Source organism: Dasypus novemcinctus, chromosome 27 (genome assembly GCF_030445035.2).
Source record: "Dasypus novemcinctus isolate mDasNov1 chromosome 27, mDasNov1.1.hap2, whole genome shotgun sequence".
Taxonomy (NCBI): Eukaryota; Metazoa; Chordata; class Mammalia; order Cingulata; family Dasypodidae; genus Dasypus; species Dasypus novemcinctus.
The window spans coordinates 24,827,255-24,840,485 of NC_080699.1; the positions used below are offsets into that span (position 1 = coordinate 24,827,255).

General features: G+C 58.1%; 2 protein-coding genes across 51 annotated transcripts in view; one reads left to right on the forward strand and one right to left on the reverse strand.

The window, feature by feature from the left end:
* Positions 1-12,747, forward strand: part of PHLDB1 (pleckstrin homology like domain family B member 1) — a 44,628-nt gene extending 31,881 nt beyond the window's left edge. For 13 of the 50 annotated variants that reach the window (XM_058289141.2, XM_058289156.1, XM_058289169.2 and 10 more), the window contains 8 exons: positions 1,073-1,367; positions 1,504-1,594; positions 3,814-3,960; positions 5,560-5,676; positions 5,895-5,997; positions 10,372-10,457; positions 10,608-10,640; positions 11,383-12,747. In XM_058289141.2, the coding sequence (XP_058145124.1) occupies positions 1,073-1,367; positions 1,504-1,594; positions 3,814-3,960; positions 5,560-5,676; positions 5,895-5,997; positions 10,372-10,457; positions 10,608-10,640; positions 11,383-11,523 (1,013 nt within the window). In that variant the 3' untranslated portion in view covers positions 11,524-12,747. Of the gene's footprint in view, positions 1-398; positions 444-1,072; positions 1,368-1,503; positions 1,595-3,813; positions 3,961-4,727; positions 4,798-5,559; positions 5,677-5,894; positions 5,998-10,371; positions 10,458-10,607; positions 10,641-11,382 lie in introns of all 50 variants that reach the window. The other 37 variants (XM_058289152.1, XM_058289166.1, XM_058289130.2 and 34 more) reach the window with 7 other exon arrangements.
* TREH (trehalase) overlaps positions 12,737-13,231 on the reverse strand; it is a 29,843-nt gene continuing 29,348 nt past the window's right edge. Inside the window, exon 15 of the mRNA XM_058289179.2 lies at positions 12,737-13,120. Coding sequence (XP_058145162.1) covers positions 12,968-13,120 — 153 coding nt within the window. The 3' untranslated portion in view covers positions 12,737-12,967. The remainder of the gene's footprint in view (positions 13,121-13,231) is intronic.

Here is a 13,231-nt window from a genome sequence, read left to right on the forward strand (position 1 = left end):
CCACCCATGCCCACACATTTCCCAGGGTGCTTTTCTTTGAATTGGGACCCAGGCAAGAGCACAAAGGATTTAGACTTCCAAATTCTGGAAATTTATCAAAGGACTTCAGGACAGCTGACCTTTAAGGGGGATAGTACTGGCCTCTTTCCTAGAGAGCCCAGCAAATAGGAGAAATGTGAAATGCTTGTTGACCTGAGTAGAGCTGGGCATTGCCCTGCTTGGAGGCAGGGGGATGGACTTGACCTCCAGAACTGGTTTCCTAACACTGGTTCTGGGAACCCCCCGCCCCTCCCATATGTTGGCTTTTTGGTTTTTTGAAAGCCCATGTCTGTGCCTCTCTCTCCTCTCATCCCTCTGTGTCTCTCTACCCGACCCTCTGTCCGGGGCCCCCACACCAGTCGACTTGCTTCCTGCCGAGCCCCTCCCCACCGACAACCCAGCAGGTAGAGCGTTGGTCATCGAGGGCATTGCTTTGGCCAGGCAGCTCCTGCCCAGGGTTCAGCATGATGTGTCCCGCCCAGGGTTCCACCGCCTGCAGATAGGCCCCCAGGCTGGGCTGGGTCGGGGCGCCCGGCTGGCCTCATCCCCTGGAGCTGAGCTCTTCTGCCCTCAGCTCGGCCCCTCTGTGTCTCTCCCTCCCTTCTCTCCTGCTGTGGTTGCTCTTGCTTCTGCCTTGCTCTGGGCTCTGCACTTGACCCCTGGGCGCTTGTGGGCTTCTGCCTTCCCCAGCAGGCAGGGTGGTGCATGTGTCCTGCCTGCCTGGCCAGGTTGTGAGCTGGAGCCACTCAGCCGACATGCTGCCCAGGTTTGGTGCCCTGTGTGGGCTCAGGGTGCAGAAAGAGTGCTTAAGCCAGACTGTGGGCCGTGGCCAGCTGTGCAGGCGACTGAAAGAAGTGTTGCAGAGTAGCTGGGCCTTGGCGCTGTGGGGCTTTGGGGAAGCTGGTGGGCCTTGGGGACCGCCCTGTTAACCTCTCCCTGCTTGCCTCCTACCTCTGTCTGTGATGTTGCCAGTGTCCTCTCTGTTGCCAGGTGGGTGGGGTGCCACTCTGACCCCCGCATGTCCCTCCTGCAGGGCAGCAGGTAATTGAGGAGCAGCGGCGGCGGCTGGCTGAGCTGAAGCAGAAAGCAGCGGCCGAGGCGCAGTGCCAGTGGGATGCCCTGCACGGGGCAGCCCCCTTCCCGGCGGGTCCCTCGGGCTTCCCCCCCCTCATGCACCACTCCATTCTGCACCACCTGCCAGCGGGGCGGGAGCGTGGCGATGAGGGCGAGCACGCCTACGACACGCTGAGCCTGGAGAGCTCGGACAGCATGGAGACCAGCATCTCCACGGGGGGCAACTCGGCCTGCTCCCCCGACAACATGTCCAGGTGCCCGCCCTCCACCCATGCCCGCAGGGGCCCTCTCTGCCCTCTCCCACCCTGCCGAACCCACCAGGGCCCGCTGCCTCCAGCAAGCGCCTCCTCAGCTCCTTGACGCACCCGCTTTTCCCCATCCCTCCCCCAGCGCGAGTGGTCTGGACATGGGGAAGATCGAGGAGATGGAGAAACTGCTGAAAGAGGCTCACGCGGAGAAGAGCCGGCTCATGGAGTCGAGGGTGAGGCTGATCTGCGCCCGGAGGCAGGAGGCGTTAGGGGGCCTGGGCTGTCCAGAGCTGCCCATAGCTGTGCTTCATCCCAAGCCCTTCTACCCACATGATCCTCGCAACATTCCCTTGAAGTAGAAAACATTTTTAAAAGTTTGTATTCCCCAAATGGGGGAGGGAGGTTTGGTGAGATTACAGCTTTCACGGCTCTTGGGATAAGAGAGAAGGCAGCACAGTAACCATGGCCCAACCCTGAATTTCCTTTATGAGAACTTCCAGTCTTCACGTGTTTACTTCTGTGGGCTTTTGGGCAACCATGGGAATTTTGATTCCTTTATACCTACGTGGCAAGTCATTCCTCTTGGGAATGGTTAAGAAAAGTGGGAACTGGGCTTTGAGGTACAGGAACAGAAGAGAAGGCAGATGCCTGAGCCAGAGGGGAGCCTCGGGGAGTTGGAGGGGGCGGTGGGAAGTCACATCTCCACATGGGCATGGGCTGGGATGCAGGACAGAGGGACCCATGGTTTATCCCGGCAGAGCCAGGCTGAGGAGTCCCACGCCTGGGGAGAAGGCTCGATGACGGGTCTGCAGAAGCTGTTCTGTCTCCCCCCTCCAAGCACTCTGCATCCCTTGAGACGAGAGTGGGACTTGGAGTAGGAGTCAGCAGCTAGAGGGGCTGAAACCAAATCCACTAGATGACGGATCAACCAGAAAATAATGTCCCTTAGCCTCAGAGCAGGGCAAATGCACACGTGTCCTTTGGGAAATACAGGGGAAGGTGGTTCTGCTAAGTTTTGAGGTAGGAAAAGATGGCAAATGAAGTAACAGTCTGAAGGGCATTATCACTGATCACGACACATGAAATGTCACCAAACTGCTCTGTGTTTAATGATTTGTCTTAAGGACTTCTAAAAACTTTTTATAATGACTTTCATTCTTTTTTTTTTTTGAAGATTTATTTATTTATTTAATTTCCCCCCCTCCCCTGGTTGTCTGTTCTTGGTGTCTATTTGCTGCGTCTTGTTTCTTTGTCCGCTTCTGTTGTCGTCAGCGGCACGGGAAGTGTGGGCGGCGCCATTCCTGGGCAGGCTGCACTTTCTTTTCACGCTGGGCGGCTCTCCTCACGGGCGCACTCCTTGCGCGTGGGGCTCCCCCACGCGGGGGACACCCCCGCGTGGCACGGCACTCCTTGCGCGCATCAGCACTGCGCGTGGGCCAGCTCCACACGGGTCAAGGAGGCCCGGGGTTTGAACCGTGGACCTCCCATATGGTAGACGGACGCCCTAACCACTGGGCCAAAGTCCGTTTCCCTATAATGACTTTCATAAATTCAGTTGTGACCTCAGTCTCCAACCATGTTTTTCCCCCATAAAGTTTCAAGTTCAACTACAGATGTTTCTAAATCGTGATTCAAATGGCCTAGACTTAGTGATTGGAAAGGGCTACTGAATTACGTTAGCTGTCAAGAAGAGCTGCTTAGGGAAACGGACTTTGGCCCAGTGGTTAGGGCATCCGTCTACCACATGGGAGGTCCGCGGTTCAAGCCCCGGGCCTCCTTGACCGGTGTGGAGCTGGCCCATGTGCAGTGCTGATGTGTGCAAGGAGTGCCCTGCCACGCAGGGGTGTCCCCCGCGTAGGGGAGCCCCACGCGCAAGGAGTGCACCCGTAAGGAGAGCCGCCCAGCGCGAAGGAGGGAGCAGCCTGCCGAGGAGTGGCGCCGCCCACACTTCCTGTGCCGCTGACAACAACAGAAGCAGACAAAGAGACAAGACGCAGCAAAAAGACACAGAAAACAGACAACCGGGGGAGGGGAGGGGAATTAAATAAATAAAAATTAAAAAAAAAAAAAAAAGAAGAGCTGCTTAGATAATCCATGTTCTAGGAATTCAGGTAAGAATTAGTTAGAAGAGGTTTCTTCCTGCTGCAGTCAGTGATGGGAATTTACAAACATAATCTCTTTTCATTTTCACTACTGTCCTAGGAGTAGGCACTCTTACTCCCATTTTACTGATGGAGAAACTGAGTCTTCGAGAGCTGAAATGGTTTTGTCAGGGTCACAGAGCTCCTAGTGCTGGCAGAGCCTTCACCCTTCACCAGCAGTGCCCTTAGTGAGGGTGGGCTCTGTGGATGATGCCTTGTCACGCCTGGTTGCCCTCGGATGTGGGTGCCCCCCATGGCGCTACCAGTCTTGAGGAGGGACGGCTGCAGTTGACACCTGGCTTTGGTGGCAGGAGCGGGAGATGGAGCTGCGGCGGCAGGCCCTGGAGGAGGAGTGGCGGCGGCGGGAGCAGGTGGAACGGAGGCTGCAAAGCGAGAGTGCCCGGAGGCAGCAGCTGGTGGAAAAGGAGGTCAAGATGCGGGAGAAGCAGTTTTCCCAGGTGAGGGGGTGGGTGGGGTATGGGGGGTGGTAAGCTTGAGAGTGAGGATGTGGAGGACTAGGGCTATCCCAGGGTACCTCTGCTGAGCTGTAAAACCTGTTCTGTTCCAGAAAAGATTGCTGTTGACGTAGCACAAGGAGGTTTCCTCCTGGGACTTGGCCTTGTTCAAGTCAGTGTGTGTGTGTGCGGGGCAGGGGTTATTGTGAGGCTGTAGGAGACCACCTTGCAGACATCCAGAGTCAGGGCAACAGGTGCGGCAGACCGCCAGAAGCGAGAACCAGAGTCAGGGATCAGGGTGGCTCCCCTTCGCCTCCCTCAGTGTTTGTGGAGCCCCTTAATCTGCTTTGTGAGTCTGCTCCCTCCCGCCACCCGCCTGTGCACGCTCCTTCGTGACTGTCCTGGCCCTCACCCCCCGGGACTTGTGGGCTCCAGGACCCCCCATCAGCCAGCAGATGACCTCCCTCTGACTTCTGGTTTTCATCTCCAAGAGAGAATTGCATTAGTGTCTCCTTAGGGCAGAAATCCATCCTTGCACAAAAACCAGTCTTGGGCTTCTTCCTTCCACTGTAGACGTGAGCAGGAAAGTTGAAGGTAGAAATTGAGCTGTGCAGGGACATCTGCCCTGTGCCCGGTCCCCTGTGGCAGCCTGGGGGACTCAGCTAAGCGTCCCTTCCTGTTGAGCTCCCCACAGGCCTCCCCAGGGTGGGGTTCCTGTGGGATCTACCCCCAGCAGTGACCAACGATCACAGCTCCCTGATTTCCCACAGTCCGGCAACACAGATTCTAAGTGGTATGCTGCCCGGATTGGGTTTGGAAATCAAGGAATAATCAGAAACTGTGAGTTTACCTCTGTGGTTGGAATCGTTACCAGATGCCTTGTTTCCCTTTCGTGTCTCAGCCAGGGACCACACTGGGACTCTGTCCTCTACCCCTGTCCCGAGGTTCAGGGAAGGCGGAGGGCCGCCAGGGCCTGGTGCAGGAGGGTGGGGGGCGAGGGGAGCTGGCCTGTCTTTAGAATACCTCCTAGAAGGTATGCATTTTGTTTTTTCTTTAAAATTTTGATGTCTCTCCTGGAAAAGGAAGGTAGAAAATATTCCAGTTGACTGAGAATTCTAGATAGTATCAGAATTTTTGAGGCAGAATAGACCTTAATGAGTATCTAGTTCAAAGCCTTTGTTTTACATTTAAGGAAACTGGGGCCCAGAGAGGGGATGCGATCCAAACAAGGTCCCACAGGGAGCCAGAGAGCAAATTTTTTACTGGGCTTTTCTTCCAGAGCATGCTCATATCTGGCCTCTTGTGTTACTCTGTTTGGTGCTGGACGGGGAGGGAGAAGACAAGGGTGGCTCTGGCTTGGTTGCAGATGGGGAAGCCGAGGCACGGAGCCATTAAACAGTCTGTCCAGGTCTGGGTAGAGGCAGCGCAGGCATGCCAGGTCTCTGTTTTTGCCACCAGTCTGGTGTCACCCTGAGTGACAGCCACAGGGTTAGGGTGAGCTGACGTTCAGGCTGCCGGGAATTCAGGACTGAAGCCACGGGGCCTGGACGGGATGAGTAGGGATGGGAGGCGACTCTCCTGCCCCTGCCCTCTGGCTCCCAGGCACGGCCCCTGACCCGCTACCTGCCAATCCGGAAGGAGGACTTTGACCTGAAGACCCACATCGAGTCGTCAGGCCACGGCGTGGACACCTGCCTGCACGTGGTGCTCAGCAGCAAGGTGCGCACGAGGCGTGCGGGGCCGCGGGGCGGGGGAGGCCCGTGGTCAGAGGCGCCGTGCCTGGGTCCACCTGGGGGGCTGGCCCGAGGTGTGTTGGTCTCCCCCCCAGCACAGGGCTCAGGTGACGGCCCCCACTAAGTGGGCCGCCCAGGACAGAAAGAAAGGCTTTAGGGGCTGTGCATTTGGGTCTTTCCTTCCTCACTCCTCCTTCCCACCAGGTCTGCCGGGGCTACTTGGTCAAGATGGGCGGCAAGATTAAATCATGGAAAAAGCGCTGGTTTGTCTTCGACCGGCTCAAGCGCACCCTTTCCTATTACGTGGGTGAGTTCCCTGGCAGCCAGAGCCAGGACCCCCTGGGCTTTGTCTCCTGGAAAGGGGCCAGGGGCTCGGGCTTCGCCTTGTTCTCCCCTGCGGGTAAAATGTACGGGTGCACCTGGTTCACCGCCATTTCTTTGTTCATTCATTCACTCGGCAATGTCACCACAACTAGTAAGTGCCAGGCACAGTTCTGGGCTCTGGGGATAAGCAAGATAGCCGCAGCTCTGACCCTCGGAGCTTACTTTCAGGGAGACAGTGAACAGAGTGAAAATGAAGCGCGACGGGTAAGCTGATGGGACACCCGAACACCCATGCGCTGTGGCGTGGGGGGCCCTCGGGGTGTGTTGGGCTGGGGACTGCACCCTGGGGACATCCCCTGTCACCAAGTCTCTGGGCAGTGCCAGGAAAGCTCAGGGTGACCCAGGGACAGGTTCACGGCGCCCAGCTCCCTCAGCTCTCCACCCCAGCCTCCAGCTTCGTCTCCCATCCCTGTGCGCTCTCTGGTCTTTCCCACTTGGAGCAAGGGATACTGGGTTATAGCCGGGCAGGGGAAGCTAGGGTACTGCAGGAGCATCCTCTCCTGACATCCCCGTGGCATAGAGCCACAACGTTTTCTTTCTTTCTTTTTTTAAAGATTTATTTATTTCTCTCCCCTTCCCCTCCACCCCTGTTGTCTGTTTTCTGTGTCTATTTGCTGCGTCTTCCTTGTCTGCTTCTGTTGTTGGGAGTGGCACGGGAATCTGTGTCTCTTTTTGTTGCGTGATCTTGTTGTGTCAGCTCTCCGTGTGTGCGGTGCCACTCCTGGGCAGGCTGCACTTTCTTTCACGCTGGGCGGCTCTCCTTATGGGGCACACTACTTGTGCGTGGGGCTCCCCTATGCAGGGGACACCCCTGCGTGGCACGGCACTCCTTGCGCGCATCAGCACTGCGCATGGGCCAGCTCCACACGGGTCAAGGAGGCCCAGGGTTTGAACCGCGGACCTCCCATGTGGTAGGCGGACGCCCTAACCACTGGGCCAAGTCTGCTGCCCCAACGTTTTCTTTCTTGCTCCCAGTACATGTCCACTGTGGGTGGGGTGGAGCTTCCACTCCACTATCAGTGGTCTTCAGAGCATGCTTTTCTAGAACATTGCTGATCTCAGTGTCAGAAGGAAAAGACAGGCCTGGCAGATCTTAGATTAGCACTGAATGCCCCAGCCGGGAAGTCTTCCTGTAGTCTTCCCACAGCTCTGCTGGGAAGAAATCTATAAGCCAGTCACCCAGCCACAACCCTGTTAGGAGCCTGCAAGGGAGGAAAGCGCTGGAGTGTTTGGTGCTGGAGATGACCAGGCCTGGAGTGCCCTGTTTAGCCCTCTAACCTGATGCTTAATCAATGCCACCCCCTTCAGGAAGCCTTCCCTGACTACCCTGAGGCCTGGATGTGGGGAGGCAGGAGAGGCAGAGGCATAGGTGGGACTCTGAAGGGAAGGGAGAAGCAGGCCAGCAGGGAAGAGTGCACTTGAGGGGTGCTGATGTTGAGGTGCCTCTGGGAGGTCCAGGTCAGGGGTGGCAGTAGAGTGAGAGTCGAATCTGTTGGAATAATAATAGTAATAGATCATATTTTTTATTGAGCATTTATTTGTCTGCCATGCTAAGCACTCTCCATGCACCATCTCATTAATCTTTATAATAATCCTGTGGGGGAAGCATCCCCATTTTACAGAAGAGAAAAAATGAGGCTCAGAGAGGTTAAGTTAATTGCCCAAGGCCTCGCAGCTCCTAGGAGACAGAATCAAGACTGACCCTGGACACTTAGACTCCAGAGGGGAGAGAAGGGCCACACCCTGGGCCAGCCTCCCCTGCGGGGAAGGAGGAAGAGGAGGGCCGGCAAGGGGAGGCAGGAGGCCAGCACCGAGACGGACCCCGTGCCAGGTGCTGGGCTGGCCTGGACCAGCGGGACTGTGCTTAATGAAACAGAAGGAGACCAAGTTCAGACGAGGGGCAGAAACGGGGAGGGAAGCCCGCCAGGGGAGCAGACGTCGCAGTCCCATTCGACTAGGATGGGAGCCCGTGGAGAGGAGGGTTTCCGTTGTATGGGCGCCGGAGCCAGATTGCACAAGCTTGAAGGTGGGTGGGAGGAAGTAGAGCCGGAGCTGCGCGGGCTACTGTTTCCAGCGCTGGAAGGCGGGAGAGGACGGGGCTGGGTGGGCGGCCGGGGCTGAGCGGGGGCTGCGGACACAGGCCGGAGGTGGGCTGGGAAGGGGTTGGGTCCCCGTCCCAGGAGAGGTCAGAGACGGGCCTGGGGCCGTGCCAGTGCCCTGGGTGTGCCTCAACTGTTCCTGCCATTTACCTGTCCTTCTCCCTGCCCTTCCCTTGGCCCCCCCCCCCATGGAAATGCCCCCTCCTAAGGGCTTCAGTTAAATACCCCCCCTCACTAGGAGGCATTGCCATGTCCTCGGAGCTCCTGCATCATACAGGGGCCGTCCTGCCATGGGACAGAAGCCCAGGGGTGCCAGGGGGAAACGCAGATGCCACATACTGTGTGCCAGACGCTGTGCCGAGTACGCTGAGTGTGCGCCCCCACGAGCTGCTCAGGATGACCGGGCACGCGAGGGCTCGCACAGAGCTGCCCACGCCCACGGCGTTACGGGGAGCAGGCGGCAGGCCGTGTCCCAGGCTGCCTGGCTGTGTTTTCTTCTCCACTGGCTCGTAGCTTCGTGCCTAACCCCAGAGCCCAGGACTCACTGCTTCAGTATCGATGGAGCACCCGCTGTGTATCAGACACATGCTGGCTTTGCAGGAGGGAGACCTCTGAACGGAGGAAGGAGGGTTCAGGTTCGGCGTGGTAATTTCTAAGCAGAGGGACATTCACGCTGTGGGAGCACCAGAGAGTACAACTCTCCACGGTAGTGGTGCATTTGCCGTGGGTTTTGAGGATCAAGTAGGAGTTTGCCAAGGGGACGGGCTAGAGAAGCTAACCCCAGCATACACAGAGTTCATGTTGAGGGGCCGGTGAGAAGGTCAGCCTAGCTGGAGAACTTAGGGCTGGTGCTGGGGAGGGGTGGGAAGCAAGGCTGGAGGGGCGTGGTGGCACCAGTGGGTCAACAGCCTTTGCTTCTTGATAGGGAAGCAGCGGAGAAGTGTGAGAGCTGGGAAGGAGCAGGGCTGGATTTGCCTTCGGAAGGAAGGGGCGGGGCGACACGGGCAGGAGGCTGTAGTAAAGATTCCGGCACCTGATGACTCAGGCCTGAAATGACAGGGGCTGGGGTGGGGGCAGGAGGAGGGTCGCTGGGGAAGTGCACACTTCCAGCCTGACCTTTCCTTTGTGACTCAGGCTGCCTGTTAGGGATGTCAGCGGTGGTGCACCGAGCAGTGCTTGCCACGAGACGAGGTGACCAGGCCCTGTCCCCCCAGCCCTGAACGGTCACTTCCGGCTGTGTTACTTGGCTGTTTTCTTTCTGCCACCCTGCATTCAGGCATTATGGACTTCCTTTCCTTTTGTCAGGCTGGAGTTGAAGAAGCAAGTGCATTCCTAGGGCTCAAAAATCAAAACATGTAACAAGGTCTAAATGAATGATTCTGCAGCCACCCCTCCCCCATTGACCCCTTACTCCCACCCTTGTAGAGAACCACTTTCACTAATCTCTTGTGAATCCTTCTAGCATTTCTTTAGAGGAGAGGCACTAATGAAAACATCTCATTTCCCCCTCTTTCTTACCTTCTTTTCCTCCTAATATATCTTAGTGATACAATATTAGATATACCTCTATCTAGATATTTATATGGGGATATATTTTCATAGATACAGTGCTATATCTTTACAGGTATTTCTTTATCATTCTATTGAACAGCTGTATTGTATTCTATCATGTGGCACACTGTAATTTATAAGCCAGTTTTCTGATGGGTACTTGAGTTGTTTCTAGTCTTCCATGATTACAAATGATGCTGTGAAGAATAATCTTGAGAATCTGCTATTCTGTACACTTGTGAGATAAATTCTCAGAAGCATCCTTGTTGGGTCAAGGGGTGAATGTGTTTCTAATTTTGAGAGACAAAGGCAAGTTGTTCCTAAGGGGCTTACCAATTTATCTTCCCACTCATCATTTATTAGATTGCCTTTCTCTCCACGGACTTACTCAGAGTGCATTGTCAAACTTTTATTTTTGCCATGCTGATGGGTGAGAAGTGGTATCTCCACATAACTCTGATTTACGTTTCTCATTGAGTGAGGCTGAGCATCATCCAGGTGTTGGGCACTGGTTTGAAGTCCTGGGAAGCTGGGACCATTGCCCCATTTCCCAAATGAGTAAACTGAGGCCCCCAGAGACCGTTGGTGTTGGAGCCTGACCCAAGGCCCGGCCGGCCTCCTCAGTCCAGCCCTTCTCCGCTTTGCAGACAAGCATGAGACGAAGCTGAAAGGGGTCATCTACTTCCAGGCCATCGAGGAGGTGTACTACGACCACCTGCGCAGCGCAGCTAAGGTCAGGGATGAGGGCACAGCCGTGGGGCAGGGTGGGCCCGGGGGGGTCTCTGGGAGCAAAGGCCTCTAGTCTGTCTTCTTGAGAGGCTCTGACCCAGTCCTGGTTCTCTTTGTAAACGTTCTCTTCCTCTTTCCCTCTCTCCTCCACCAGAAGAGGTTTTTCGGCTTCACTGTGGTGACCGAGGTACCCCCCCACCCGTAACCACAACTACCGCCCATTAACGCCTCCTCGGCCCCCAGCCCCTGACCCTTGACTGTCCTCTCCACGCCCCCTGCCCTTCCCGCCCAGGCTGTGGGAGGAGAGGGCGTGGGGTCGGAGAGCGGGAAGCTCCGGGGGGCTCGGCTCCCCCGCCCCCCCTGCCTCGCAGCAGGACATCGCCCAGTGAGGATGGGGCAGAAGGGGGCAGTGCAGAGGGACGGGTCAGAGGGGTGCCGCGAGTCCGCGGAGACCAGATTCGACAGAGGGGAGGAGATGACCAGGAGACTGCGCCGAGCCAGCTGCCTCGTGCACAGCCCCCCATGCCCAGGGCTGCAGTGCCCGCCCCACCCTGGTTTCTGTGCCTCTTGGGTCCCTGAGGCCCACCCCCTCTTTAGCTTTCTCCATCGGCCTCTCTTCTTTTGCTAAGAGGAGGCTCTGGTCCTCCCTGGCACGGCCCCTTGGGTCAGTGGAGCATGGTCCTGACCAGGTCCTGCCACGGTCCAGAGAGGCTCGGAGACCTCTTACACCACAGACTGCCTTGGTGTAAGCGAGGAGCAGCTCAGCCCGGGGACCCCCATAGCCAGGGGGGGCTAGACCTTGGCCTGCTGAGGATCAGCCCCAAGCCCCAGGACTGCCCAGATCGAGGAGGGGCCAGGGCGGGTGGAGGTGATGCTCCTGGGCACCGGGGGGTCGTGCCCGCCTCAGCCCTTCCTCTCTCGCCCCACAGAGCCCGAACCCCGCCCTCACCTTCTGCGTGAAGACCCACGACCGGCTCTACTACATGGTGGCCCCGTCCGCTGAGGCCATGCGCATCTGGATGGATGTCATCGTCACTGGGGCCGAGGGCTACACGCAGTTCATGAACTGAATGCCGTGGGCCCCCCCGGACGCTCGGGCCAGCCCCGGGGCCCATGCCCAGCCGCCTTCTGCTCTGCTCGCCCTGGAGACAGAGGCCCACAGTGGACCCCAGGCCAGAGGCCCCTGGGAGGGGAGAGTGTGCCTGGGGCTTTTGTACAAGACTTTTGTGATGTTCTGCAAGGAGCTTGGTTCTGTGAGTCTCAGCTCTAACCACGAAGAGAACCAGCCGGAGGTGGGGCTCTGCCGCCTCCCAGAAGCCCAGAACCTGTGGGAACCCTCCAGAGCCCCCCGGGCTGGACAGGGCGGTGGAGCTGGCACGAGGGGGCCTCTCAGCTCTGAGCTAGCAGCTGCTCGCCCCGGCCTTGCAAAGGATACAATATGGTACCAGAATCTGCCAAAGATCCCCTCTTGCTTCAGCCCCCCTTGCAGGGACCGTGGGGGCTGGGCAGAGCCACGTCAGGAGTGGGGTTAACAGCTCAGGTGGCGTAGTTCTCAAATCCCACTCTATGCTTTCGTTTACCCTACATTTATTTTTTCTATTTTGCTCAAGGGCAGAGAAGGCAGTTTGTCATCTTTGAGGTCCCCTTGTGCGGACCCATCACCGCGATAGCCACAGACTGCTTCATCGAGGTTCCGCCCAGCGGCCGGGCTGAGCCCAGCCCACCCCTCCAGCCTGAGGGCCCCTCTGAGGGTCTGAGCCGTCATCTCTCCAGCCCAGGCCATCAGGCTTCTCGCGGGGGGAGGGACTGCACACCTCTACCTGCGCCTGCCTGTGTCTCCAGTCCCTGGTGTACCGCCTGCGGCCCCACCCAGCGCCTCCCTCCCACTCGTGCCTTGCTTAGAGCCAAAAGGGATGAAGCCGGGAGGTCTAGAGACCAGAGGAGCAGATACGGATGGGAGAGGACGCCAGCAGGCTCCTCGGGGCGCGCACAGGCTCCGCAGAGGCTGGCAGGGAGAGAGCGTGGCTCACGTGCTGCCTGAGGAAGCAGGAGAGGGAGCCGCAGAGGGCAGGGCTGAGGCCCCGGCCGCCCTCCCGCCAGCCCTGGAGGGTGATGGAGATGGAGAGCAGAGCCGCCAGGCCTCCAGCCGCCTGGCCTCCGCCCCGCACGCCTTAACACTACGCCCACCTCCCCTGCCCTTCCCAGCGCTGGGGCCCACGGTTGCCTGGGCCCAGGCTGGGTGTTTTTCAGTATTTGTAAGCATTTCAGCAGAACAATAAAGCATTTGGAGTATGTCCGTGTTTGGGGGTTCAGGACATGTGGGGTATGGGCTGGGCACTCGCGGGAGGGGGGCTGGCTGTTGCCCCAAAGCAGGATTTCCACCCTATTCCAGGTTCCATTGTGAGCACAGGACTTGCCGGGGAGCAGGAAGGGCAGGGGGTGCCTGGGGACGGAGGAGGAAGAGGCAGGAGCTGGAGCCGGATGAGCAAGTGACGGCAGGGGGCAGTGGGCCGGTCACCGCGACAGGAGGCTGAGCAGGAGGCCGGGCAGGAGGGCAGCCGCGAGGCAGGGGGGCTCCAGGAGAGCCGCCCGGGTCCCTGAGCGCAGCCGGTCGCCGTAGCGGTCCAGGAGCATCAGGACCACTCCGTTGGTCCAGCCAAACCCCTCCTGGAGAGAGACACGGCCTGTGGGCAAGACCTGGGGGGAGCCCCCGAGCCCTTGGGGGGGGTGGGATCTCTGTCCAGGGTGTCCCTGCCCCGCCCAACCCCAGGGCTGCCA